This window comes from Petaurus breviceps, unplaced genomic scaffold (assembly GCF_028583685.1).
Source record: "Petaurus breviceps papuanus isolate PSGF00001 unplaced genomic scaffold, PetGlider_PUasm1.0 90035, whole genome shotgun sequence".
NCBI lineage: Eukaryota > Metazoa > Chordata > Mammalia > Diprotodontia > Petauridae > Petaurus > Petaurus breviceps.
The window spans coordinates 167,607-194,460 of NW_027187165.1; the positions used below are offsets into that span (position 1 = coordinate 167,607).

Below are 26,854 nucleotides of genomic sequence, written 5' to 3' on the forward strand. Positions count from 1 at the left end.
CTTTGGCTAACCTAGGAAAGGAAACCGAGGGTAGGAAGGAGATATTGGGTGGTTTATAATGGGGCTTGTCTCTTAGGAAAAACAAACATGTTTTCTTGTTTTGAGGATAACAGGATTATAAATATGAGTGTTCTTGGAGTGGATGAGGCTTAACCATTTCTGAATTATCTTGTGGTTACATTAATTTCTGCTAAAGAGCCATATCATCCCTACGGGTAGTATGATTTCAGCATGGCCTATGGCACACTTAATGATCTAGCTCTGACTGTGCCTTGTGCCTGTCATGTCTTGGTAGATTTTGTTGAAGTGGGTGTGTGGTTGGCTACAGATAACAGTGAACTAGATCTGATTCTTCTTTCTCTCATTTCATTCCAACTTCTGGTGGTTTTTTTTTCTCCCTGGCCCACTTCTCCTGCAGCTTCCAAAGGTGAGTATAGCATGGCAGAGAATTTCATAGAATTAAAGTTGGGTCTCTCAAATTGAGAACAAAAAAAGAGGCAGAGAGGAAAAGTAGTGTTGAGTGAATGCAAAAGGAAATATTCAGGTAACTGAGTCACAATATTGGGAATTCAATTCTTTCTGAATGAGGCCATATGTGAATTATTTGGTAGGATGTTCTTTAAACTCTTTAGGATCTCATAGGGTTAACCGGTATTGTAAGGAAACCTCTAAATTAGTAGGAAAGAAAGCTCTACATGAATTTAAGGCATTATTCAAGCTACCTGCTCACTTTTTTGGAAAATGATGGGCAGTTACCTCTGATGTTGTTTCATATGTTCCCCTGTTGCTTATTGTTGTTAGTAAACCTTAAATTTGTATAGAGTGTTATATCCATAAAAGCTCTTTATATATGTGCTCAGAGTATTGTAATATACATTATCTCATCTGATCATCATAATGGCTCTATGGAGTGGGAACAGGTGTTGCCATCTTCCATTTTATAAATGAGAATACTGAGGTTCAGAATGGTCAAAAGACTTAACTAATATTACAATTAATCAAAGGTGGACCTGGAACTTGAAACCAGGTACTATATGACTTTTTTACTGCTCTTTCAGCTCCGTTTAGGTATTTTTCCAATTCTCACACTGTTTCATTGCATTTTAGAAAAGCTTATTTATCTTCTTTATGGGAAGTTAGGTGGCACAGTGAATAGTGAACTGGGCCTGAAGTCAGGAAGACTCATCTTCCTGAACTCATCTGAGTTCAAATCTGGTTTCAGAAACTTACTATCTGTGTGATCCTGGTCAAGTCACTTAACCCTGTTTACCTCAGTTTCCTTATCTGTAAAATAATCTGGAGAAGGAAATGGCAAACCATTCTTGTATCTTTGCCAAGAAAACCCCAAATGGGGTCACAAAGAGTAGAACACGACTGAAGACAACTCAATGACAAAATAACTTCTTTTTTCTCTATTTCCCCATTTTTTTCCTTCTAAGGACATACTGGTTTTTTGCTGCCTTAAAATGGGGTGGGAAGTGGCAGGAGAGGGGAATATTTTTAGTCATCTCTCCTTGGGGTGTAGTGTTTAGAAGTTGTCACCCCTATAATTTGGCATTTTCATCTCCTTCCTTTGTTTTTGTTATCTAGACATACATGTGTACCCCTGATGAGTGAAATGAATAAGCATAGTTCCAGTGCACACTCTTCTCCCATAAGCAAAATTAGTATATTTATAATGTGACAGTTGTAATTTTTCTTTGATCTGATGGGGCAAAATCTCACTTTAATTTGTCTCAGTAAGGAGCCTGACAGGCTGCTGGTGCCTCTGGTAGCTCTTAGAAGTGACTTGCATTTGTATAGTACTGTGAGCTGGCAGAGTTTAGTCTTGTCTCTTTGCCCTAGTCCTCAGGGCAAAGTGACCTTTTACCTCCTGCCATTGTCACTGCTGAAGTTCTGGATAACAATTATCTTTGGTTTCCTTAGTTTAGAGGTTGTGCTGATGTTCCCTGAGGCCCATTTAGTATCTTTATCAAAGAAAAATGACTTTAATCTTCTTGTCCACTGAGATAAACTTCCTTTTTACCCACTACTCAATTCCCCCACCATATGATCACCTTAGGATCTATTCCTGTATTAGCTTTCTGTCTGTCAGAAGAGGCATTTTTACCTGTTTTTGGCTTGTTGGAATTCTTTTTAGTTCTGCCACTACTAAGCTTTTCTAAAGCTATGGCTTGGCCTTTTTAGGAGTAAAAACTTTCATTTTCACTTACTTGGTACTATTAAGATTCCATCATTCAGACTAATAAATGTAGAGATTCCATAGTTCTGAAGATGTGCAGATTTGAATTAACAGGATTTCTTTTAAGTGCCTTATAGATGACAGGCATCCATAAATGTACTTCAGAAAAGTGATAACTGAAAACACAAGTCCAGTGGCTTTCCCTGTTCATTGTATACTTTGTTTCATCCATTTGTCCCTAGTTAGTTTACAATTTAGGAACTAAATTTGAAGCAGAAAATTAGTGGCTCTATTGCTTTCTCTATTCTCAGACACCAATTCCTATAAGTGCTAATTTCAGTTTTTTCTCTTTTTTTCCTTGCTGTCTTTCTGTTTGTGAGTTTGTCTGGGTACCACCCAGAGTGATGAAGGAGCTATTTCCAGTGATGAGGTTCTATATTTATGTCCTTTATGAACCAAGTTTACTGCCAGTTTTGTGACTAAAGTTGGACCAGAACTGATGGTCTCTGATCTCCTGATGATGTGAAGGCAAGCCTGGTTTATCGAAAGCCTTATAGATCCTATGAAATTAGAAAAGTTTTGAGCACAGAATTATTGATGAATTCTATGTCTACTGTTCAAGGACAAGTCTGTTGGAGTTCAGAGAGCCTTGTCACTGTTGTACACAAAGTAATGAATATTTTAGTCATGGCAGTTTCGTAAAAACCATCTACTAAGTCATACAGGAGTTATGATCAGTGTTGGCAGACAGAATGCCTCATCTGTCAAATCACAGATTCTTGAAATGCTGAAATATGGCAAAAGTATACTTTTAGCATTTTCCACATGGATGGCAGGATCTGGAACTGTTTGTGGACTAAAGCTCATGCTCCTAGCTCTGGTTTTAGTCTCTATATTGCCCTTTCCTTCCTTGATGCAGACTTCTGCCTCTTTGCTTGGTCTGGAAGACCCAGTACACAAACCTAATTTGAACTTTACATTCTGATACTTTATGTAAAGAAAATGGAAATCGATTTTCCCAGGGAAACTTCAGTGATTACCAGCTCATTTACAGGTTTTTCAGTCCTTTTTGTTTTCCACAGTGTAGTAATTCTCTTATTTTTAAGATAAACCCAATAACTATGACTCATGCTATTCTATTTCATTGAGTACAGAACTTAGTGACTTGTTTTAACTTATTTCCAACATGCTATAACACTAATGGAACTAAAGATAAATGGATGCAATCTAAAATTTTATTCAGGTGTAACTAAAACTTCTGGACCCTCCCCGCCCTTTCCCATTTCCTACTGAAGTGTCTTCTGTCACAGACCACTTTTAAGTTTTAGAGAAATTTCCATAAATAAGTATTTTTAGAAATTCTTTTAGAAAGCTTGTATCACCCTTCTTGTTCTGTATGTTTCTCTTCATTATAAGTCTTCTCCTAATCCTCTCTCAATCAAAATAATACCCTTTGAAAAAAAATTCTTATGTGTTTCACTTCCTGAAGTATGGAGATAATGGTTGGTGTTCTTAAGAATGCTGACTCCTTTTGGCATCTCTTTTCTATTTCTCATGTTTAGAATCTTTAAACCTAGAGTTCAGAGACTTTTCCAGAGCTAGGTGATGTGCTGATGCAATTTGATTAATCCTTCTATCTGTTATAATATAGAGATTGTGTTAAGGGAATTCTGAGTCTCATAAGAACTCAGTAAGCACTTGACAGAAGTAAATTTATAAATACCCTTCGTTAGGGTATCAGTTAAAACTAGGGCTTTTGTGGCATTATTCTCATTAGAGTTTCACTGTATGGGGTTAAATCTTAAATCAGGTACAATTTCCTTAGCAGAAGGACCTATTGATATCAAAATGGCATTCGACTCTAAAACTATGCCTTTTTAAGCTTAGAGAAATTTATCTTATTCCTCATTGAGAGACTCCCACATCTTTCTTACATGATGTTCTTGGTAAATGAGGCTGACCTAGTTTAGGGATTTCTGCTGAACATCTATCAAGTATGTACTGTGTCAGGAAAATTGCATCTCAACCCTTAACTTGTAGCATAACCTTTGAAATTTTGTGAGTCTGATTAAATAAATTTGTCAGACAGCAGTCATTATTAGAACTGCCATTTCACTGACCTATATTTCTGCCTTGACCTTTTCTTTCTCTAATCTTAAGGAAGTCAGAGAATAATATAGCCTATCCTAGGACCCCTTTTTTAATAGAAAGAGCAGACCTGTTTAGAACTCTATGATAACTTTTGCCTCACTACAATTCAGCTTTTTATTATCCAGAGTTATCTTCATTAAGGTATATTTCATACCTATGCAGTAATTAATCCTAATATTTCAAGGATCTGTCATTTTATTAGCATGAATGTTTTTCATTCACAAAGATCACCAGCAACTTAGTAGGTCATAGAAAATTTCTGTGACCATTCCTGTAGCCAGTTCTTTACCTTGCAGCCAATTTGGTGATTGAGATTTTCTGAGCTGGCCTTGGATAATAGATATAGTCTATCACAGGGTTCATTCCAAAAGCTTTTCCAATTTGGTGGCTTTTGCCCTTCCCATATTTTCGCTTTGAGAACCTAGGTTCCATGAATCCCATTGAAATGAATGTTTAATTTTCTTCTTTTGGCTAAGATATCTTCCAGTTAAACTTATTGAATGGTTTTAGGGGGAACACTAAAAATCATTATCCCAAAAATGACACGAGACTGTTCGAAATGTTTGTTTATTCAGCAAATGTTTGACAAAATATTGGCTGTTGTAAAGCCCCCTGGGCTGAAAGGAGGACAGAAATAAAACTGAACAAAATTAAAAACCCCTGGCATAGTAATAATCCTAAGGTATAGAACTTGATTTGCCCTGTGCCCTCCAAAGATTGTATTGTTCAGTATGTTCTAGTTCTAGGGTTTTCCCTGATTAATTAGGTTCACCCCAGGACCATTCAGTTTTCTTTCATTTGCTGAACGCCAGATATATTATCTACTGGGAGTAGAATGGGAAGCTAATTAAATAGATCTCTTTCTCATGTCCACTCTCCTCAATTTCTAGCAATGTTTGAGAGACACAGATGCCATTGTTTTGTCATACACATGTACCCCCTGACACTTAGCAAACCATTGTGTAAACTTGCTGTTTTATGAAGAGATAAAATAAGCAGCTCCATTTAGGCTCTCTGAGTTTTGAAATAGTGAGGTTCATGTTCCCTCAGTTACTTAAAATCTAACCTCCCTTGTCGTCAGTCTTCTTATCTGTAAGATGAGGAATTCAAACTAAATAGCATTTGAGGTCCCTTGCAGCTTTAGACCAGTGGATCCTTTGATCCTGTGCATTTCAAATTTTGAACCTAATTTAGGAAAGGTTGGGCCTTTTAAATAACTCAGGGAAGAGGAAGAAGCTCCGCTGTGAAGCAAGGCTGTGTTATCTCCTAATGCCAGTGTCCTAAGGTAATCTCAGGGCAAGGTGCACAGACCAGGAAGAACACTGATAGGCCTGTCTGACTCTAGCTTCCTTGGAGCTGCCTAGCCAGTCTTCAGAAGGGGTCCATAGTAGGAAGGGATCCTCCAAAAAAGGGGTCTTCATTTTTCTTCTGGCCTGTGTTCTCCTTTCTGTCCACCAGGTGGCACCTAACCAGTTCCACGCCCAACAGGGACTATTCAGTTAAATCTGCAGACTTGCTATTTAGGATCAAGATTTTGTAAGGACATGGCATAACAATGTTTTATGCTTAGATCTTTAGACTACACATTTCCCTATTTATGCCAGTTTTGTAGGATTATATTTTTGCAGGTTGTCTTTTCTATTGGATCATCTGTTGGATTGGAGTAGGGTCAGACTACTTACACAAAAGCAAAGTTGGACAAATTTCCTGGATAGCAAGTTAACACACTTTTTCATTAGGCAGAATTTTTAGGGGTGTCAGGCCCCTTCTGTTACTTCTCTTGTAATTTAAAAATACAAAAGATACTGATCACTCATCAGGCTACAGGGCTGCTTCCTGAAATGGTCCAGCCCCGTATACATTATTTAGTCTCTGTAAAGCTTAGAACTTGACTCAGCAGTCAGTAATTACCAGAATAGATAGTTCTGCCAGACTTATAATAATGAAAGAACTGGGAGATTGCCATAATCTCTAGTTCTTTTCTCTTTTTGTGTTAGGCTCAATATTGCCTCTAAAAAGAGTGCCACAAACAGTAATAGGTCTCCAGAAGTTCTGCCATTTGATGCCCAGTATCTTTTCAGATCCAGCTTATTTATAGGGAATATTTAGAACCATTCTCCCTAAGGAGTAAGTGTAGACCTTGAAAAATATCCTTTCCTTAAGTGTCAGGGGGTACATGTATATGATAAAAATATCCTTTCCTTCCATCTAGCTCCATTGTATGGGTCCTGCTTTGGGACTTTGTACTCAACCTATTATATACACATCCAGCTCTTACAATTTTTACTAATCTTAAATCTTTTCTTCCTTACTCTTCTTTATACTGTAGGGGTTAAATTCTGTTTTAGGCAGGAGATAACCTAAGTACAGGTACTGACCATAAAGAAGTGGTGACACAGAATGGAAAGAGTATTGGGCAAGCAGTAAGGAGACCTGGGGTCTTGTCCTAGCTCTGCCACTAACTAGCTGTGACACTTTGGGAGCATCACTTAACCCCTTCAGTTTTTCATTTTCCTTCTTTGAAAAAGATAGGAGATTTGAAATAGCTTCAAAATTCTGTGATTCTAACTGTCTGCTTGTTGTTCCCCATGTAGCCTGCCTCTGAGAGTTGTCATTGTTTTAAGTCATCACCCCCTACATTTTTCTATAGCTGTAACAGCTTTCCAGGCTATTCTGCCTGTTTTTAGTCTGAGTTACATTCTTTTCCTCCATGCAGTTAGTTGTTTCTTGCTATGTGTTTGTAGATGAGTGTAGATAGTGCTGGGGTTGGGGGGAAAGAGCATTGGTGATCAAACACCCTGGTGCCCAGGTCCTTATCTAGTTATCACAGCAAACTCACCAACAGCAGATAGCAAAAGGAGGCACATGATGCCAGATAAAAGGCAGCTCAAGTCGCAATCCTTTTAAAATTTGAGCAGTGAAGTACTTTTTTCACTAAAATCCTACTCTAGTACCTCATTGTGGTGTGTAAGATGACCCTGAGTTATGCCAGCAGAGTGTAAGCTCTGGCAAGTTACCTACCAAACTCTGAATATAGGCCTAGGAGTGGTCTGTTGTCCAAGGCCCTGCCTAAGGTTGGAGAGGCTCATCATGAAGTTGACTGAGGGAAGACAAAATATTTTGGTCCCTGCAACTTCTGAGGACCATATGCTAAATTGTAGAAGGATTTCCAGTCTGCATTGGTAAAAGGGAGTACCCCCAGGGCCAAAGTCAGAGATTCATAAAGTATTGAAATAATTCAGTACCTGAATTGGCCTGATGCAGAGTGCACTTAATATTTTCACCACCAGGTGGCACATTTCACCAATTTCATTACTGATTTAGATGTCTTTTGTTTCTCTAGTATAGAATCTGATGCAGTAATTCCAGAGACTTTATTCAACTCCTGGCTGTATAATCTGCTTCTTGTCAGAAAATACTTTGGATGATTGAGGGATAGTTAAGGGAAAAAAAAAAACTGGGAAGTTAGAGTCTGCTCGGTGTCTTCCTGGAAATACTTGGGTTCAGAAAATCAGCTTCATAAATACAAAGTGGAAGTAGATAACTACTTTGAAGTTTTTTCTAAAATGATTTTGAGTAGACAGGAAGCTCATTTTGTGTCATTAGTGTTTAACACATGTCTGGTACATCATAGGAATCTAATGAATGCTTTATTGATTGATTGGTATGCCAGCCAAGACTGTCTTAAATCTTAGACTGTCCAGCACTAGGAATGTGATAAACCTGCTGTATGGTGTTCTGCTCAGGGTACATCTGGAGCATTGTGTTCAATTCTTGGCACCACATTTTAGGAAGGACGTTGACAAACTGGAAGGTTAACTGGATGGGTAAAGGGTCTTATGAAAGCCCCAGGTGAGGATCAATTAAAACAAACTAGAGATCTGGACGGAATGGGACAGGGAGCAAGTATGATCATGATAGGGATCTCCTAGTATTTATTAGAGAAGGAATTGGACTTGTTCTGCTTGGTTCTAGATGGCAGTACTAAGAGTAAGGAATAGAATTTATAGAGAAACAAATTTAGGTTGATGTAAAGAAAGCAGCCTAACAATTAGAGCTATCTAAAACAGGAATAGGCTGCCCTGGGATCGATGGCATGCTTCTCATTAATAGACATAATCAAGTAAAGGATGAGTTACTGCCTGTTAGGTATATTGTAGGGGAGATTCTTGTTCAGGTATAAGTTGAACTAAATAGCCCAGGAGGTCCCTTCTAACCCTGACATTCTATTGTTTTGTAAAAGGGAGCTGCCCCTTTTCATCTATAGTCTCACAGGGCCATGTAAGTAGGTATTTTGATTTTTTTTTTATGGCATAGATACTAAAGATATTTTGTTGTTGTTGTTATGCCAGGCCTTAGGGGCACATCAGTGCTTCCTACTGGCATAAAGACCAGAGGACATTTTTATAGTCTTAACTGATAGTATTTTGTTTCTTATCCATATTTAGAATCTGAAAAATCTTGATTAATGATAAAATGATAACTCACATTTATAAAGTGTTCTCCTCACAACAACCTTGTAAAGTAGACAATAATAATAGTGACCACTACTTACATGGCTCTTTAAGATTTTCAGGGCACTTTAACTTACCTTATCGGAGCCTTGTAGCAACCCTGAGAGGCAGGATATTGTTACCTCCATTTTTCAGAGAGGAAACAAGATCCAAAGGGTCACAAGTCTGATAAGTATCAGAGCCAAGACTCAAATCTAGGTCTTTTGACTCCAAGTCTAAGTTTCTTTCCACAACACTGTGGTCCTGCCTTTTTTCTTTTCTTTTTTTTTTTTAATTCAATTTTTAATTTATTAATTTGTTTCCTTTTAGTTTACAGGATTCAATTCCACAATTCCTTGAATTTCACATTTTGTCCACCTCCTTCCCCTCCCCCCCATGGCATCTTATAATCAAGTATAGGATCTGTAAGTACTTTCACATTATACAATGGTCAGGTTATAAGGATGGATTATACCAGCTGGAATGAAAAATGGTAAAGAGGACATAAAATCAAATAAGAGAACGAAAAAGATCAGGTATTTTGCTTCCACCTGGATATAAATTTAGTTCTTTCTAGTTCTTTCTCTGGATGCACGTTTTTCTCTCCATCATGCGTCTTTTGGGATTGACTTATATCCCTGCATTGTTGAGAAGAGTCCAGTCTATCAAAGTTGGTCATCACACATACGTTGTGTCTGTAATTGTGTACAAATTCCTCCTGGTTCTACTCTTCTCACTCAGCATCAGTTCTTTTAAGCCTCTCCAGGTAAATATGAAGACCGCCTGCTCCCCGTTTCTTATAGCGCAATAATATTCCATAACATGCATATACCACAACTTGTTCAGCCATTCCCCAATTGATGGACACCCCCTTAATTTCCAATTCTTTGCCACAACAAAAAGAGCTGCTATAAACATTTTTGTACATATGGGTCTTTCTCCCATTTCTATGATCTCTTTGGGATATAACCCTAGGAATGGTATTGCTGGATCAAAGGGTATGAAAGTATTTATAGCCCTTTGGGCATAGTTCCAGATTGCTTTCCAGAAAGGTCCTGCCTTTTTTCTATTACAAAGAATATTTAGTCAAAGATCATCAATTTTTAAGATATTTCCTTCCGAATTTCATGTAGGCTACCCTTAAGAGAACTTCAGAAAGCACTTCTATATAATGGTTCATATAATGGTTCAGATCATTAATGTTTTTCTCCTCCTTCATATCATTTCATTCCACTCACCTACCCCAGGAGCCTTCCACAGTCTTGGAAACCCCAGCAGGCAGGTCCAGTAGGCACAATATTGCCACTCCATATGTCATGGGCTACATAATTTATAGCCTGTGTTACACCTACTATTATCCACATAGTCTAGACTTAGTATCAGAAGATGCTTTCATTTATTGCTAATCTAGAACACAGACTGCCTAAATATCTTCATAGTTCATCCAGCCTCAATATTTAAGTTTTTATTAAGGTTTGTTAAACTTACCATGACTTTAGTTTCTATTTCCTTCTCCCTACTATTCCAGAAACTGTTCTCTCAATGATATTGATTAAACTTTTCTCCTAGATTGGGATATGTATGTATGTATGTATGTATGTATGTATGTACAAGTGTATACACACATATACATGCATACATATATATTATATATGTATACACACAGAGTTCCCATTTGTTATCAATGTCATATACTAAAAATGTACAAAATATGTATATTTCTTCTTTGCAGTTGACAGTTTAGAGGATGGATGTTAACAATGCAAAGATTTTTATGAGTCAAAAAGTGAGCTTATTTCTACTTAGGCATATTATACTCCTGTATTTTTATCACCTATCTTTGAACTACTATAAACTTAACTAAGATGGGCCTCCTGAAGATAGAGGAGTTTTAAGGAAGTACAAGATATTGAGAAAAAAAAATTGCTCAGAGGAAATAGACTAAGAAGGGCCTTCATGAGCCAGGCTTGCACAGAAAAATAAACTGACAAGAAACACTAGAAGTGCCAATGAGGGCTGGAAAATACATGTAATTAGAGCCATCATTAATGACTATATCTTAAATGGCAATATTTTGAAATGATTGAGGTCATAAGAGATTAGAAATGGTTGGGAAATCAGCATGGAGAACACTACAATTGTTTAGATATTCAATAACTGAAAATGGACAAGAAGATCCAGACAGTAGCTATGCAGAGATGTATTCAGAAGGAGAAAGGAGGGCTTTAAGAAGTGTAACATTGAGGATTAGGGAAGAAAAGAGATATCTGATGGACCCATCATAGTTGGTATACCTGAATACAGAGCTGTTTTTGAGAGGAAGAACACTGCTATGAGAATTTATATTTGTATGGGGGTGCCTTTGACCCTAAGTTTAGTAATCCCTATTTCTTATAGGAACATATCTTAAAACATCAGGCTTGCTGATAAAATCATAATACTTTTGCTTGGTCCTGCGCTACATATTCAGTAATGATGATTGCAGAATTACCTGCCAAGAACATTTGCCATGTAGATTGTATTTATTGCAGGTATTTCTGAGGATATTTTGACATGTTAGTTACAATACCTAAAGCCATTGGATTACCTGGGCTTCTGTCAGATCACCTTTCTCCCTGTACCAATCATCCTGGTTGGATTTAACATTGACTTGAAAGTTTGAGATTTGAGGTCAAGTATGGGTGTGTGTGTGTGTGTGTGTGTATACATAGTCTTGGCTCTCCTTTATCCTCACCTCAATTTAAAAATAATACTTGATATTTCTGTAGCACTTCAAGGTTGGCAATGTGCTTTACATACATTATTTCATTTGAGCTTTACAACCACCCAGCTAGTAAAGGCATTATTATCCCTATTTTTCACATAAGGAAACTGAGACCTACAGGGATTGGGGTTTGCTCATAGTCCTCTAGCTAGTAAGTGTTGAAGCCAGGATTCTAACCTAGGTCTTCCTAGCTCCACATCCAGTATGCTTTCCCAAGGTTCAGTGAGAAGTCCCAAACAGAATTCTTGGTGTTTTTTCCTGATGGACAAAATACTTTCTGAGGATTTCCTGAGGAAATTTATACTTTGTGTTTTCCTACAAGTTTTTAGATACTGAGAACATTAAAAAACATAAATTGAGCCTCTCTTAAGGCCTTTGAGTGAAGTCTTGTATCATTGTTTATGTAGCCTCCTTTAGGTTTTATTGGTTATAGAGTCTTAAACATCTCTTGGGCTTAGGGAATGTGGAGTTGTTAGCATTTGGTGAACTTTGTCCCTTGAATGAAAACCCCACAGCATCCAGGGCAGAAGTTGTTCCCCCATGCTATGGAGAAGAATTTTAACTCAAGTCTGATTTTTAAAGGTATGGGTTCCAGGCACAGACTAGAATCTTTCAGCCTTTTAGGTTTATGGCTAAAAGGGCACCATGAAAAGAGGGCCTTCTTGATTGCTAGCTTTCTCCCTGAAGCCCTGGGTTCTTGGAGTCAGGGGCAGAGTTTTATTTCAACTTCACCACCCTCTTAAGGAAACTTTTCTTCATTTTGCCCCTGTCCTGTTATTGGCAGGATGAGAGCTCAATTGATAAAAGAACAAGGCCAAGCAAAGCTCAGAGACTCTAGACTATATTGTCCAGATCCCCTGCCCCCCTTGCAACTGATGAGATGCCCCCAAAGCCTCTTGGAGCCCAGGGGTCTGGGTGCAGAAGGTGCTGCAGGGGCCCAGAGCAGCGCAGAAGCATTTCTTGAGCTCCTGTGTCATCCTAGCCTTGCCCTCAGTGCCATGGACATCTCTCTTTGTAAAGGTCAGCCCAGAAAAGGGTAAGCTTTTTTATTCTTTCTCCTTAGGACACCATTAGGACAGGAGAGCTGCTCCAAAGCCCCCCACACAACACCTTTCCCTGCTTTTTCATCCTTTTCTTCTTCTCTTGCATTGCTCTTTTCAGCCACGGGGCGAGCGCAGTTGAGCTACTTTGGCTCAGGTTCCAAATTATGAAGTCAGAGGCTAGGGATTGGAGGAGAGTATCAGGTGATTTTCAGTATCTGCAGTGACGAGGCAACCCCCCTTTCTCCTCCCCCGCTCCCCCGCTCCCCCCTCCTCTTCCTGGCCTCCACCTCAGGAACAAAGAAGGGAAGAAAACAGGACTATGACAAAAACAAGCAGCTGCATCAGCAGAGCCAGGCTGGGGGCAGGGTGCTTTCTCCATCTGTTCTCTTTTTTCATGCTTTAAGACTTGTGCCTTACTGCTTTCCAAACTGGGAATAAAATGGGGGTGGGTGATTTTAGGACCCTTAGTTACAAAGGAATTATGAGGAATTTATAGTCTGTTTACAGAGCTCCATGTGTGAGAAAGGAAGAATGAGACAGGAGCATAATGCTATCATGTAGGCTTATCACCTTTTACATACCTCATTTGAAATATATTTCTGTTTACCCTTGTGAAAGGAAAGGGAGTGTTTACTTCGGGTCTCTGAAGGATTTGAGAAAGGAATGACCTAGATAAAAAGAAATACTGAATTAAAACAAAGAAGGGTAGTGATGAATTTCCTGGGGCTGTGCTGTGCTTGGTCTTTTGGGTCTCTTCATTCCTCAGCTTTCCCCCCCAACCCCAAACCTCAGTCTGGCTTTATTAATGAGCTTTATTCCTCATGTCTCCTTTTGAGTCTTGACTCCTGCCCTCCAGTCCTGTTGTTCCCAACATAACATAAGCTGATGATTCTTGTCCACACCTTTGCTGATACACACCTCAGTCTTTGCTTGAGGCAGTGCCTGGTCTTCTATTTCCTACCTACCCAAATCTGATACTGAGAGGTTCTCAGCACTCCCTTATTGAGTCACCCTGGGTGTGCTGGGAAAGTATCAGAGAGAGACTGAATAACTGTATTGTCTGAATGATCATCTATTTTCTGGAGATTCCAGCTACCAAATAGGCTTTCTCTGCAATCTGTATGTACCTTTGTGCTCCCCCAATCCTGCCTGACAACCTTTGTCTCCCTTAACCTTAGGACCACATGTTTTCTCTACTGCTTCTCAGCCGCAGCTCTGTCACTTCTCTGTGTCCCTCCCTGCAACCTCCCTTACTCATAACATTTTAATTCTGTTCAGTTCAGAGGGATGGGAATTTGAATTGGCAGAGAAATTAGTTATAGAAATATTGTTTCTAAAAACTTGCATGATTTTTGTCTGTAACTAAGTATGTACCAGATATTCCTGAGTCCTCCATCTGTGTTCAGGCATGAAGAATAAAAGTGGGAACTCTTCATATGGGCAATTTGTTACACTAGGGCTTGGGACTCGGGAACTCTTTGTTCCTTACAGCAGCACTTGTGAGCCCATTCCTTATCTCATTGCGTCATGTGGCTCAGATCCACGAGAACTTGCAGCTCTTTTGATTTCAGTGGAAGGCCCTTAGTTCCTTTAGAGAGCTCCTGACTGTTTCTTCCATGATGCCCATGATGGTGTCTTGGTATTGATTCCAAAGTACTGTCCCTTTATTTCTTAGAGTGATTTTAGGCTTATAGAGTGGGTGTTATCACTTGATCCTGCTTTAGGAGAGTCCAAGGTTGGTACTCTCAAGGCAGTAGAAACAAAGCAGTCATAATGCTGACTCTGAACCTTTTTTCCAAACATACCTGTTTGATCTTTTCTCATTTTTTCTCTATTGTTCCATTTAGCTGTGAGGTGCCTGGCTGGATTCTCGGGAGTTGTGTCACAGGGAAACTAAGGGCATTCCCATATTGAGCTCCTAGGCATTGTCATTTACATCATCCCAAGCAGAGCAGGTAGATATGGAAGTAATATCTACTGATAATAATAACTGGCATTTATATAGCATTTTGAAGTTAAAAAAAAAACCAACACAACACTTTAAATACATTATCTCACTCCAATTTCCCAAAAACACTCTGCTGTAGGATACTAAAGATAATATCCCTGTTTTACAGATGAGGAAACTGAGGTTCAGAGGGCTTAAGTGATTTGCCTCCTTGTCAGATAGAAAGTATTAAAAGTGGCATTTGAAATCAGGTCTTTTTGTACTCCAAGTTCAACATTCTGTTCACTAGGCAAGAGGGTTTCGTGCCTTTACCTGAGTTCCCAGTCCCAAGGATGCATCAGGTTAAATCTGTTCTCAGCAGTATTTACCCATTGTCCTGGGTCCTCTCTGCTGACTCACTCCCACCTACAGTTCAGGCAAATCCTTGAGGATTTTGTTTCCAGGATGTCTGACAATCCTTTACTCCCCCATTTCCTGTTTGTAAAATTCACTGAGAGGAGCCTGCAGCAGGAATTCCTGGGGAAATGAAGGCAGTGACCCTGGGGCTCCCAGAGGCTATTAGATCATGAATTGGAATGATGGGATTCTGTGCCCTGGTCTAGCTTCTTTTCCATTCTGTGGAAGGATGGAAAGTCTGTTAACACAAAACATGACCAAGCAATGGACTGGGGAGTCAGACATTCTAATTTCTGAGTCCTTTTTACAACTCTGTTTGGAGGGTACATGGCAAAAATTTGTCTGTGTGCTGTGCTTTTTCTCCTTTGTGAGGTTGGGGGTGGGGGTGAAGAAGGCTGGGTTTTTTGTGAAGCACAGAATGAGAACTAAAGGAAGGTAGTTTGCCAGGTTGGACAGCAGAGGGTGTCCTTGTGCTTCTCTTTAGCTGCCTGGTTCTGCTGCATTCAGCCATTTTATACAGATTGTTTTCCTCCCTGAATATCTCCATTTTGTGTTTGTGACGCAGGAAAAAAAGGACTTAGTAAGGGAGGAGTCTGTGGTGGGGAGGGGGAGGAGAGGGAAACAAGCTGAGGCAAAGCTTTCCTCTCCTCTGCTCAGCTGCTGCTCATCAGGGACACACCTCACTGCAGGCACCCGGCTTCCTAGGCAACAGAAGGAGCAAGTCCTTTCTCGAAAAGCCTAAAAGCAGGGAGGTGTGTGACTGATAGATGCCTTCTGGAATAGCAATGTCTCTATCCACCTAGATGCCTACATACAGCAGGAATTAACATTCTGTGTCAGACCCTCTCTTCTTTCAGGCCCCTCTGGAGAGGAGCCACGGACCTTTAAATCATAGGCTTACCCTAGGAGACTTCATCTTCTGCTAGTAGTATAGGAATGCCTTGAATAAATAAATAATATATAAATAAATGCCTTGAAAAATCAGGGAATGCAGATTGAATTCCTGCTGGGAGATCCTCTTAGTACATTGGGATGCAGAGGGATAAATCTAGATGTCTCCTCGTCACATTGAGGTATAGTGTGCCATCATATTTTTTCACAGAGGAAGAAAGAACTGGAATCTTTTGGGAAGGTGGGAGGTATAGAAGAGATGAGTGCATTACTGAAAAGGGGAGAAAAAAAGGTTGTAGCCTTCACCTCTGCCATGATTATAGCATGTTCTCTAAAATCTGGAAAATGGTTTGTAAATCAGAACTAGTTCTTTGTCATGGACCTAGGACCAGAAAGGGACATTTTCATATCTACAGAATTCTTAGCCTGTCAACTATGTAATATCTGGGCACCGACTACCTTCCAAATCCTTTATTGTCCCTTATTCCCTTAGTGGTATTATTGTCCCTATTGTGAGAGCAGCTCCTGCTGTATTGCCAGAGCTCAATGTTGCTTGTAGTTTGGGGGCTGCTAGGCTCATGGTGTTGCTTTGATAAATAATAGTGAAATCTCTTGGGAATAAGAGGTTAGGTTAGTTCTGACATCATGAGGTCCCTGAACCCTAACCTTGTCCATTTTCTTAGCCTATATAATTCCTGAGAGTGGTTTAGGTTCATAGGATGAGCTAAAGATGTTAAGCTTTTAGCTAAACTGCTTGTCAAACTGGTCTTGTTAAACTACTCAGAAGTAGGTCAGTGACTCTGATTTTTAGCCACTGAAGCAAGCATTCTGCTTTCTAGCCCCAGGAGTGCACAGGCTAAGAGTGGGAAGCTATAGGAGCTGATTTCTTGGCAAGGCTAGCAGTACACATTAGGAGGAGGGCATTGGGATCAGCAAAGGTTGCTTAGGAAGACTAGATTTGGCCAGTTGCCCTATCTGAGAGCTGATGCTCTTATCAGCAAAGTAATTCATATCTTTTTTTTTTTTTTAAAAGCAATCGGGGTTAAGTAACTTGCTCAAGCTTACATGGCCAGTTATTTCTGGGTGTGGTGCTGAGTGTCTGAGCCCGGGATTCGATCTCCAGGTCGTCCCAACACTGGAGCTGGTGCTCTTACTCGCTGTGCTACCTGGCCACCCCAAAGTAATTCATATCTACAGAATAGGTCAGGGCTTCAGCAGCTGGATGCTGATACCACATACTGCCAGAGAGTTAGCAAGATGGTACAAAGCCTCTCTTCTCCGTTGTGGACCCTGGAAGAGTCCCAGGCAGCTCAGGTCTTTGGCAGGACTCCCAAATAAAATTCCTCTCTTTAATGTTGCTACCACATATCTCTGGACTTCTGTCCCTTGGAAATTTCATATGATTTCTGGAACTAGAATTACTCAGCTTTTCCTCTTTTGATTCCATCATCAGTGAGGCACAGCAGGAGTCCTCTATACAAGGTTGTTCTTCCTGCTCTGGTGGAAATGGGAAGTTAGAGTCTGAACAGTGACAAAAGTGTTTTATCATCCATAAGCTTTCTGAATTTTCAGTTCCAGTAACAGTTGTAATTTAGAGGGTCAGTGTTGAGGATACCCCTCAGAATTGACATGGACACTATCTTAAATCTTGTCCTTGTTACCGATTTAGGAGTTATGTTAAAATACAAATGCTGACACTGGAATTACTGCAGGCTATCAGAAATTCAGGGACACCAAAATGACAGAGTGCTGAGAGAGAGACCAGTCTGCCCTGCCTTCTCCAAAATTCCCTGGAAGTAAATATCTATGCTTCCCTCTCCTAAGTGTTTCCACATACTCTGGTACACTTCCTTAGTTATCTTTAATTAATAGTTCATCACCAGACATGCCAAAATATGCATAGAAGACCTTTTTTGTAGTGGCAAAAAATCTAGAAATAAAGTTGGTACCCTTTTCAACGACTGAACATATTGTGGTATGTTAGTGTAATAGAATTGTTTGTTTTTGGTGGGGAAGGGTAGATATTGGGGACAATTGCATGATTACAAAAGGCATAAATAAAACTTTAAAAGAATATTACTCCATTCCTCAATGTTAAGGTGGGTAATATAGTACAGTGAAAAGGGTACTGGACTTCAGTCAAGGCTTGGGTTTGCACCCTTCCTCTGACACTAGTTGTGTGAGTTGAGGCAAATTCAAACCAAGATAAGTAAGGCAACAGTAGGAGCCTAGATTTAGAACTGGTGTTCTTTGCCGTTTACCACATTGCCTCCAGTTGATCTTCAAGAAGTCTTTCCTGGCTTCTTCCCTCTGAGATTACCTCCCACTTCCCCTGTCTGTGTCTTATATGCACATAGTTGTCAGCATGTTGTGTCCCTCATTAGGCAGTGAGCTCCTTGAGGGCAGAGATTGTTTTTGCCTTTCTTTGTGTCTGGCATGTGGTGAATGTTTATTGACTCAGCTTCTCAGAACCTCAGTTTCCTCATCAGTAAAATGAGAATAATTCTTCTAGTATTTCCCTCACAGGGTTATTGTGAGAATCAAATGAGACAATGTATGTAGAGCACTTTGTAAACCTTAAAATGTTTGTGAATATAATTTATTTTTGTTATGAAGTGTCTGTTGTGCTTATAAAAAGCAGTAGAAGATGCAGAACCTGCCATAAAGGAGTAGAATCTATAATGGATTTGGTGATAGGAGGAATATAAACATGTGAAGTTTAGAAGTATAGTTATCCCTTCCACATTGCAGGGTTAGGGGTGTGGCACCATCCACTGTGGAAAATCTACATGAAATTTTTTTACCCCTTTTTTTGTACCAGAGAAGTTTGAATTATTATATTAAAAGATATGTTTTTATTATACAATAGCATACATATATTCTATGCATTTCTGATTTACTAAACTTTTTTTCTGTCCTCTGTGGCTTCTGCAAAACTTCCAAATTCCTGTGTAATTTGTGATATATTGCACCTGTGATAGGGAAAGTCGTGATGTGGAAGGGATAATGGTAATATATAGGATTTAAAGAAATTTTCAAGACAGCTATTTAAGAGGTTTAATAGGGTATTTTAATTGCTAAGCTAATGTTACAATGAGTAGAGTAAGAATTGAAAGAAAAGAGAGGTTCCTTTAGGTTAGTGTATAGTCAAGGAAAGTTTCCTAGAGGAGATGGGATTTGACATGCATGTGGAAAGCTGAGTAGTGTTTAGAAATGGGAAAGGGGAAATAGTATTTTCAAAGAACTCATTTTTGCCCTTTCTCTATATGTTTTATGGACAAGTTGATATTTAGGCATTAGGATTCCTTCTGTAGGTTAATCATATTCACAGAGTCCCTGGGCAGTCACTTCCAGAATCTTTTATATCAGAGCTATCACTGTACAAGGGCAGTTAATAATCTCCCCAACTGTTCTGTAAATCGAAACTTCTCAGTGACAGAATTTGGTTACCTTGTTAATCCTAGCTTTCTAATCTTTCTCTGAAGCCAAGAAGGATCAGGAAGGTGGAGAAGAAAAGAAGGCAGTGCAGAAGAAAAAAGTAAAAGAACTGAAGGTGTTGGATTCAAAAACAGCCCAGAATCTCTGTAAGTATAACTGTGATCTACTTTTGCAAGATGAAGGGGAATAGCTTCCTAGCAACTCAGCTTCACCTGTACCTAATAATTAAAGTAGTCCAGAATGTACTGTCTCAGGAGCTTCCCCCTCCTTCCCTAGGATATCTTGGACTGAAAATTGGGTGACCACTTGTCAGGGATATTATAGAGGACATTTTTGTTCAGGCAAGGGTAGACGAGGAGGCCTCTGAGATCCTTGCTATTTTTGAGATTCTGTGATTCCAGATTTGGAATTTCCACCTACTTATTTCACATCCTTGTCTTTCTCATTGTACTGGGGACACTTTCTTTAAATGGAGCCACTGGCTTAATTTTAGTCTGAATGAGCTCAAAGTAATGCTTGAGGTTTGATCTATCCTAGTGTTTAAAAATTAATTATCCTCTCTGCTTCCAAAATGAACTTTTGGGTCAGAAATTTCACTACAAAGCAAATAAGAGGTTGCTAAAGGTTAGGATGGAAATTGATTTGTGCTATGATATGAGAACATGGTGTATAGAAAGCTGTAGTAAACATATATGTAATTCCTGACCTCAGATTGTATGACCAAGAAATATTGAACATTTCTGTGTAAGGCATCATGTTAGGTGCTATAAGGGATGCAAAAAGGTAAATGTAAAAGACAATTGCTATTCTCAAAAAGTTTATAGTGTGGTTAAAGAGGCATGCCATTCATATATGAAAAAACTATAGTAGCAATTCAACTCAGCAAGCATGTATTAAGACAGTTTGTGTGAGGCATTATACTAGGCATTAGGAATATGAAGTAAAAAAAAATGAAACTCCTTGCTTTCAAAAAGCATAACTCCAACATCTTCCATCTGACAAAGTATTTTCTTCACAATAATAAGGAAACAAGACTCAGAGAGGGGATGTGATATGTTCATGGTTGCACTGCTAATAAATGTAAACTCCAGCCCCAGTTTCCCCAATGCAGATCTAGCTAGTGGTCTTTCCACTCTCCTGCCCTAAAAGAGATACCACCAAATAATATATTATTTCCAAATGAGTGATATAGATAGTAAGGGCTATGAAGAGGAATCAGGTAGTTTGACAAATAAGATTAGATCTGGAACTTGAATGGACATGATTTAGAAAGGCACAGAGGAAGTAGGACATCCCCATAGCAAAGATATGGTGATGGGGAAGGGATGTTCAGGAAATGGCAGATAGATGGGTTTGACTGGAAGGCAGGGTTAATGTAACCAGGCAGTGGGAACTAAAACTGAGCAGATTGGTTGGGGTCAGATCATAAAGGTCTTTAAATTCCAGGACAAAGAGTTTGGACTTTTATCTTATAGCCAATGAAGAGCCATTAAAGTTTTTTGAGCTGAATCATGATAGAATAAAAGCAGTATTTTAGGAAGACTTCCTGTGTTTTTCCTGGCCACCATGTTTTCTGACTGGACCCAGCTTTGACTTCCCCCATAAGGAAATAGCTGGGAAGCACCAAGGAACCCTCGGACCCTCACTACTACAGAGTCCAAGCTAATGAAGCTGGATGGAGGCCAGGGTGTCTGGCAGTAACTGGTTGTCCAGGACGAACATGGTGCTGGTGATGGCCTACAGGAGCTTGATATTTGTGCTGCTATTCCTTTTTGTGAAGAGGCAGACCATTCATTTTGCTGTGAAGTCTCAAAGAGGCCCTTATGTCCCTGTGGAGCACAGAGTTCTCAGGGATCTGAAGGAAGAGATTGACATCAACTCTGCAAGGTCCAGGATGTAAAGTATGAACTCCAGCTTCTTGAAGAGGGTGATACTAGACTTTAGCAGCTGGAGACACCAGGAAATCAATTACTACAGCTACCTGTACAGGATGAAAGCATTGGATGACATTCATGCCTCTGAGATCCCATTCCATTCAGAAGGTCAGCATCCTTGTTCCCTGATGCTCTTATCTGCTATAACTTCAGAACACGAGTACCTCCTTCAAGGGTGTCTTCAAAGCTCTCACTGATACCCTGCTAGATGGATGAGACAAGTCGATATGGGATTGGAATCTTTAGCTAGACTGAATATCTGCACTATCAGGAAGCACTGAGTGAACTGCTTGCCACTGTCAAAACTTGTTGTGAGAGCTCCTTTGGCAGTACCAGTTGACAGTTAAGGATCTAACATATTCTTCTGAAGTTTCCTCCCCAACAACTTTACAGCCAAAAGAGTAAAGGAGCCAACCACTTTCTGGAACTGAAGAATTTTAAGGATAACTACAGCACACGAGAGCACCCTCTGACTGAATTTGGGGATAGCTATAGCCAACATGGCTGCCAGAGGAGCGTCTAGTCTCAGTGCCCAGAGATTACTCTAGGGCAGGAGACAGCAACATTGGACAGCACTGATACCATTATATTCAGAATTCTTGAAATGTGTGCCTTGGAGATCCTTCCTTAGCTTATCTCTCTGGTCTCTTAGAGAACTTAAGTTCCATGAGGCCCTCTTTCCACCTCTAATAGCACTTTTTATTTTCTAATAGCTTTTTTATGGAGTTGAATCCACATATTTTTCCTGTCCGTTTCACTTCCTGCTTACCTTACCCCACTTGTTTTTGATCATGGTTATTTTTTGCTCTCCCCCAAGGTCAGTTTTATCCTAAATAGGTTAGTGGGAATGGGGAAGGGGGTACTTATGATATTAGATAGAAACCACAGAGCCCCTATCTTTCCCATTTGGATGGAGACTCTAACCCATAGTCATGTCATTTAAAGTTGTAGAGTGAAAAGTGCGGACTGGAGCAAAGTCTTGCACTTAAACCAAGCCCTGTTGAGATTTGTGTTGTGTTTAGTGTACTGTCTTACCCTTTACATGCTATGGATCAAGATGTGAATGAAGGGAATTCATGTTCCTCCAATAAGTCACTGCACTGGTCTGACTTTATAAACTGGTTGTTTAATAAAACAGTTGTAAAAGTAAACAAAAATATATACTAGCAGCAGTATATAGGAGGGATTGGAAGAGGAAGAGAATGGAAGGAACATCTTGTTTCTCATTTTCCTGCAGCAATCTTCCTGGGTTCTTTTCGTATGCCCTATCAGGAGATCAAAACTGTCATCTTGGAGGTGAATGAGGCTGTTCTGACAGAATCTATGGTGCAGGTGAGTAAGATGATAGTTTAATTGTATTGGTCTGGTTAGTATTAAATCTGCAAATAAATTTTAGTGTTTTCCCCTGCTTCTCTTCTATATTAACATAGAAGAAGCAAAATATTTCAGTAGAGAGAGAACTAGCCTTGGAGCTAGGAAGACCTTTATTCAAGTCCTCCCTCTGGCAAATACTAACTGTGATTATGAGCAAGTTATTTAACCTCTCAGGGCCCTGAGCAACTCTATAAAATTCTTAAGTTGCAGAGAAAGTGTCCAACTGCTTTTGTACAGGGCATTCCTCTCCCAGAGCCCTTCCCACTTGGATAAGATCACAGGTCCCTTCATATTAAGTACCTTTCTAGTTGTTTAGTTCTTTTTTTTTTTTTCATAAGCAAAAAGTACTTCATGTGGCTAGATAAATTAATTTCCAAATATACATTTTAAATGATCTTTATTTTATAACTTTTCTTGGTTAGTAGTTTTATATAGGAATATTAATAATTTTGTGTGGTGATTTTTTAAATCCCATTTTGGTGAAGCTGGGTTTTTTTTGTAGTTGAATCTCTTGGATTTACTAAGTTAGTCATCCTAGCATCCTCCTTTTGCCATTTTGAATTCTAATTTCTTTTTTTATTTTATTACTATTGATAAAATTTGTCAAAAAAAAGTTATGGCAAGTGGGGGGCATCCTGTTTTCATTCTGCTTCATTAAGAATGTTACCTCTTGGTTTCTGGTAAATTTTTTGTTATTTCCATGAATATTTTTTAGTGTTTTTTTTTTATCATAGATGAGTATTAAATTTTATTAAAGTCTTTTTGTGCATCTGTTGCCATTGCATGATTTTGTTTGTATTATTGACATTTTATTACGCTAATTATTTTAATATTGAACTATCTGCATTCTTAGTATAAATCCAACTTGATCATAGTTGTTTTCTTTTTTTAAGGATATTACTGATTTAGAGTATTTCTTATGAATCTTTATTTTTTGAGTTGGCTATGTCATTAGTCAGGCAGTCTGTCCTCTAGTTTCTTGTACATTGAATAGGATCAGTAGGATAATTTAAGAGATATGCTCAGCCAGAATGAGGCAAACTAACCCCTCCTCTTTTCCCTCCCTTCTCTCCCTCTCTTTTCCTCCTGCCCCCATCGTTTCACTCTCTCTGCCCCCTTCCCCATCTTCTCTCCCTCTCTCTTGCCTTCTCTCTTTTTTTCTTTCTTTCAGAACCTCATTAAGCAGATGCCAGAGCCAGAGCAGCTGAAAATGCTGTCAGAACTAAAGGATGAATATGATGATCTGGCTGAGTCAGAACAGTTTGGTGTAGTGGTGAGTGAGGCCTAAAGCAGTGGGCGTTTTACCCCAGTGGGAGAAGCTGTCTGTCTGTCTGTCGCTCTCTGTCCACCTACACACACATCCGTTGTGAGTGACCATTTCATTCCCTTCCCCCTTTTGGCCTTGCTCTGTCTTAAACCTGGACTTAGTATTTTTTCCTTTACTCTGCTTTGGGATTCTGTTCCTGATCAGTGGTTTGGAAGCCTGCCTCCCTTATCTTCACCTCTGTCCTGCTACTATTTCTTTGCCTGGCTATGATCTAGCCCCCTTTGTCCTTCCTACCAGATGGGCACCGTGCCCCGCCTTCGACCCCGACTCAATGCTATCCTCTTCAAGCTGCAGTTCAACGAGCAGGTAGAAAATATCAAGCCAGAGATTGTTTCTGTAACAGCTGCTTGTGAAGAGGTACGAAAGAGTGAGAGCTTTTCTAGCCTCTTGGAAATAACCCTGCTCGTGGGCAACTACATGAATGCTGGCTCCAGGAATGCTGGTGCCTTTGGCTTCAACATTAGTTTTCTCTGCAAGGTAAGAATGGGAGTCAGAGAAGAGAGAGACCAGGGCAGTTTTCTAGACCTTTGGGTCAAATAGTAGGGGCTACAATCTGCTGAGGGAGATTTTGGTTTCCAGTCTGTTCCCCTGCTCACAGCCATTCTTATTCTCAGCTTCGTGACACCAAATCCACTGATCAGAAGATGACACTGCTGCATTTCTTGGCTGAAATGTGTGAGAACAGCTATCCTGAGGTCCTCAAGTTCCCTGATGAGTTAACTCACGTAGAGAAGGCTAGCAGAGGTGAGGACAGACTGGGGAAAGACTATAAGTTGGCATAGGGCGCTGCCAAGTATCTGCTTGGAGAGGGAAGTAGAGATCATTTGGTTGTAGAGTGCATTAAGTCTCAAGCTAATGAATACATTTGGGTCTAGGGGTGATGTTCAGGGGACATGAGTCCATAGTGAAAATATAAAGTGGAGAGGGGTTTGCTTCTGTGTATAAAATTGAGGAGAATATTTAGCAGCACAATGAAAAGAAAGTCATCTGGAGGAAAAGCACTTGTTTTTAGTCCTAAGACCTCAACTCTCTTGGTTTTCCCACTCAGAAAACATAACACTTTTTTGGCAGAAGTTAAGACATAGCTATCTGGGAAGAAGGCAGAGAAAACAGCCTTCTGTTGAAGGAAAAGCTGATTCTACTACTCATTTTCTCTGAGAGTAAAAGTAATCCAATATATTATACAGGTAGCACTTTATCCTAGCTATATGTTTCTGTGCAAGGTCTACCTACTCTTAAACACTATTCCTCTAACAGGCATAGGGCCAAGACCACAGGAGCTCAGTTAATTCAGTTAAGCATGTATTTGTGGACTATTTCTGATTTTTGTATCGCTGTAGGTGTTGGAATTTGTCACATAAATTCATGACATAATTCTAGTCATCAAGATAGATGCTTAAAGTCTTAATGGAAAGATAAGACTTGCACACAGTAGAGAGCAATCAAAAGGTATGTCAGGCCAAACATTAAAGTGCTGAATTAAATGTAATCGAGTACCTGGAGCAGTTAGGAAGGGGAAACTCACTGACTTGAAGAGTTACTCTGCTAGGCTAAGATCCTTTCAGGATTGTAAGTTTATTATTCATTGAACCTCTAAGTTCATTGTTACCCCATCTATCTCATGCAGTCTCAGCTGAGAATTTACAGAAGAACCTGGATCTAATGAAAAAGCAGATTTCAGATGTAGAACGAGATGTTCAGAACTTCCCAGCTGCTACTGATGAAAAAGACAAGTTTGTGGAGAAAATGACCATATCCTTTCAAGGAGTGTGAAGGGGGGAAAATTCAAAGGGGAATAAATGGGGGATATCTGTGGGGCTCAGGAGGAAGAGTATGGAACACATTTTAGTGAGATTGGTGCTGCCCCTTACTGCAGGAGTGTATAGTTAAAGAAGAGTCCAAAGAAGCAAGACTATTAGTTTCTTGGTTCTGGTCCTTGACTCCTTGGCCTCACAGCTTTGTAAAGGATGCCCAAGAACAATATAACAAGCTGCGGTTGATGCATTCTAATATGGAGACCCTCTTTAAAGAACTAGGAGGTTATTTCCTCTTTGATCCCAAGAAAATGACTGTGGAAGAATTCTTCATGGACTTAAACAATTTCAGGAATATGTTTCTGGTGAGCAAACAAACAGTCTTTGCCTCCAAATCAAGACGACCTGGGGATTTTTCTTCCAGAGATTAGCTCAGTTTGCTTAATTATAATGGTTTTTTACTCATAGCAAGCCGTGAAGGAGAACCAAAAGCGACGGGAGACTGAGGAAAAGATGCGTCGAGCAAAGCTAGCCAAAGAAAAGGCAGAAAAAGAACGATTAGAGAAACAGCAGAAGAGAGAGCAGCTGATAGACATGAATGCAGGTATGAAGAGAGAACAAGGAATAGGGAGGATGTTCAGGAGTTGCAGTTTGGGCAGAAAAAACAGCTGGATTTTTTTTTCTTTTCCTTTTTGGAGGGTGGAAGGTAGGGCAATTGAGGTTAAGTGACTTGCCCAAGGTCACACGGCTAGTAAGTATTAAGTATCTGAGGCCTGGATTTGAACTTGGGTCCTCCTGACTCTAGGGCTGGTGCTCTATTCACTGGGCCACCTAGCCACCCCAACAGCTGGATTTTTAATGGAGCTTTTAGCACAGTTCCTCAGATCAGTTTTATGTTTGCTCTAATTTTCTCTTATAGATTTCCAATATTTTCCTCTTTTTAAATATTTTTCTTTGTACCTTATCTTCTTAATCATACAACCTCCTCCCATTCATGTTCCCTTGTTACTAAGTGACCTTAGCGTTATTGTAAAACATGCTTCTTTCTGCCTATTTAGGAGCTCCCTGGTCTCCTCTCACACACTGCAGACCTCTGCTTACATTATCTCTAAGATGGCCTCCGCCAAGTCCTTTGTGGTAGCAATACCACCCCTCCCTT

At 39.6% G+C, this 26,854-nt stretch overlaps 1 protein-coding gene and 1 pseudogene across 1 annotated transcript in view; both read left to right on the plus strand.

The window, feature by feature from the left end:
- DIAPH1 (diaphanous related formin 1) overlaps positions 1 to 26,854 on the plus strand; it is an 82,703-nt gene that overhangs the window by 45,115 nt on the left and 10,734 nt on the right. Inside the window, exons 18-26 of the mRNA XM_069107375.1 lie at positions 419 to 427; positions 19,354 to 19,452; positions 22,478 to 22,572; positions 23,786 to 23,887; positions 24,179 to 24,418; positions 24,556 to 24,685; positions 25,569 to 25,692; positions 25,895 to 26,060; positions 26,164 to 26,299. Coding sequence (XP_068963476.1) covers positions 419 to 427; positions 19,354 to 19,452; positions 22,478 to 22,572; positions 23,786 to 23,887; positions 24,179 to 24,418; positions 24,556 to 24,685; positions 25,569 to 25,692; positions 25,895 to 26,060; positions 26,164 to 26,299 — 1,101 coding nt within the window. The remainder of the gene's footprint in view (positions 1 to 418; positions 428 to 19,353; positions 19,453 to 22,477; positions 22,573 to 23,785; positions 23,888 to 24,178; positions 24,419 to 24,555; positions 24,686 to 25,568; positions 25,693 to 25,894; positions 26,061 to 26,163; positions 26,300 to 26,854) is intronic.
- LOC138176590 (protein C1orf43 homolog pseudogene) lies at positions 19,459 to 22,428 on the plus strand (annotated as a pseudogene).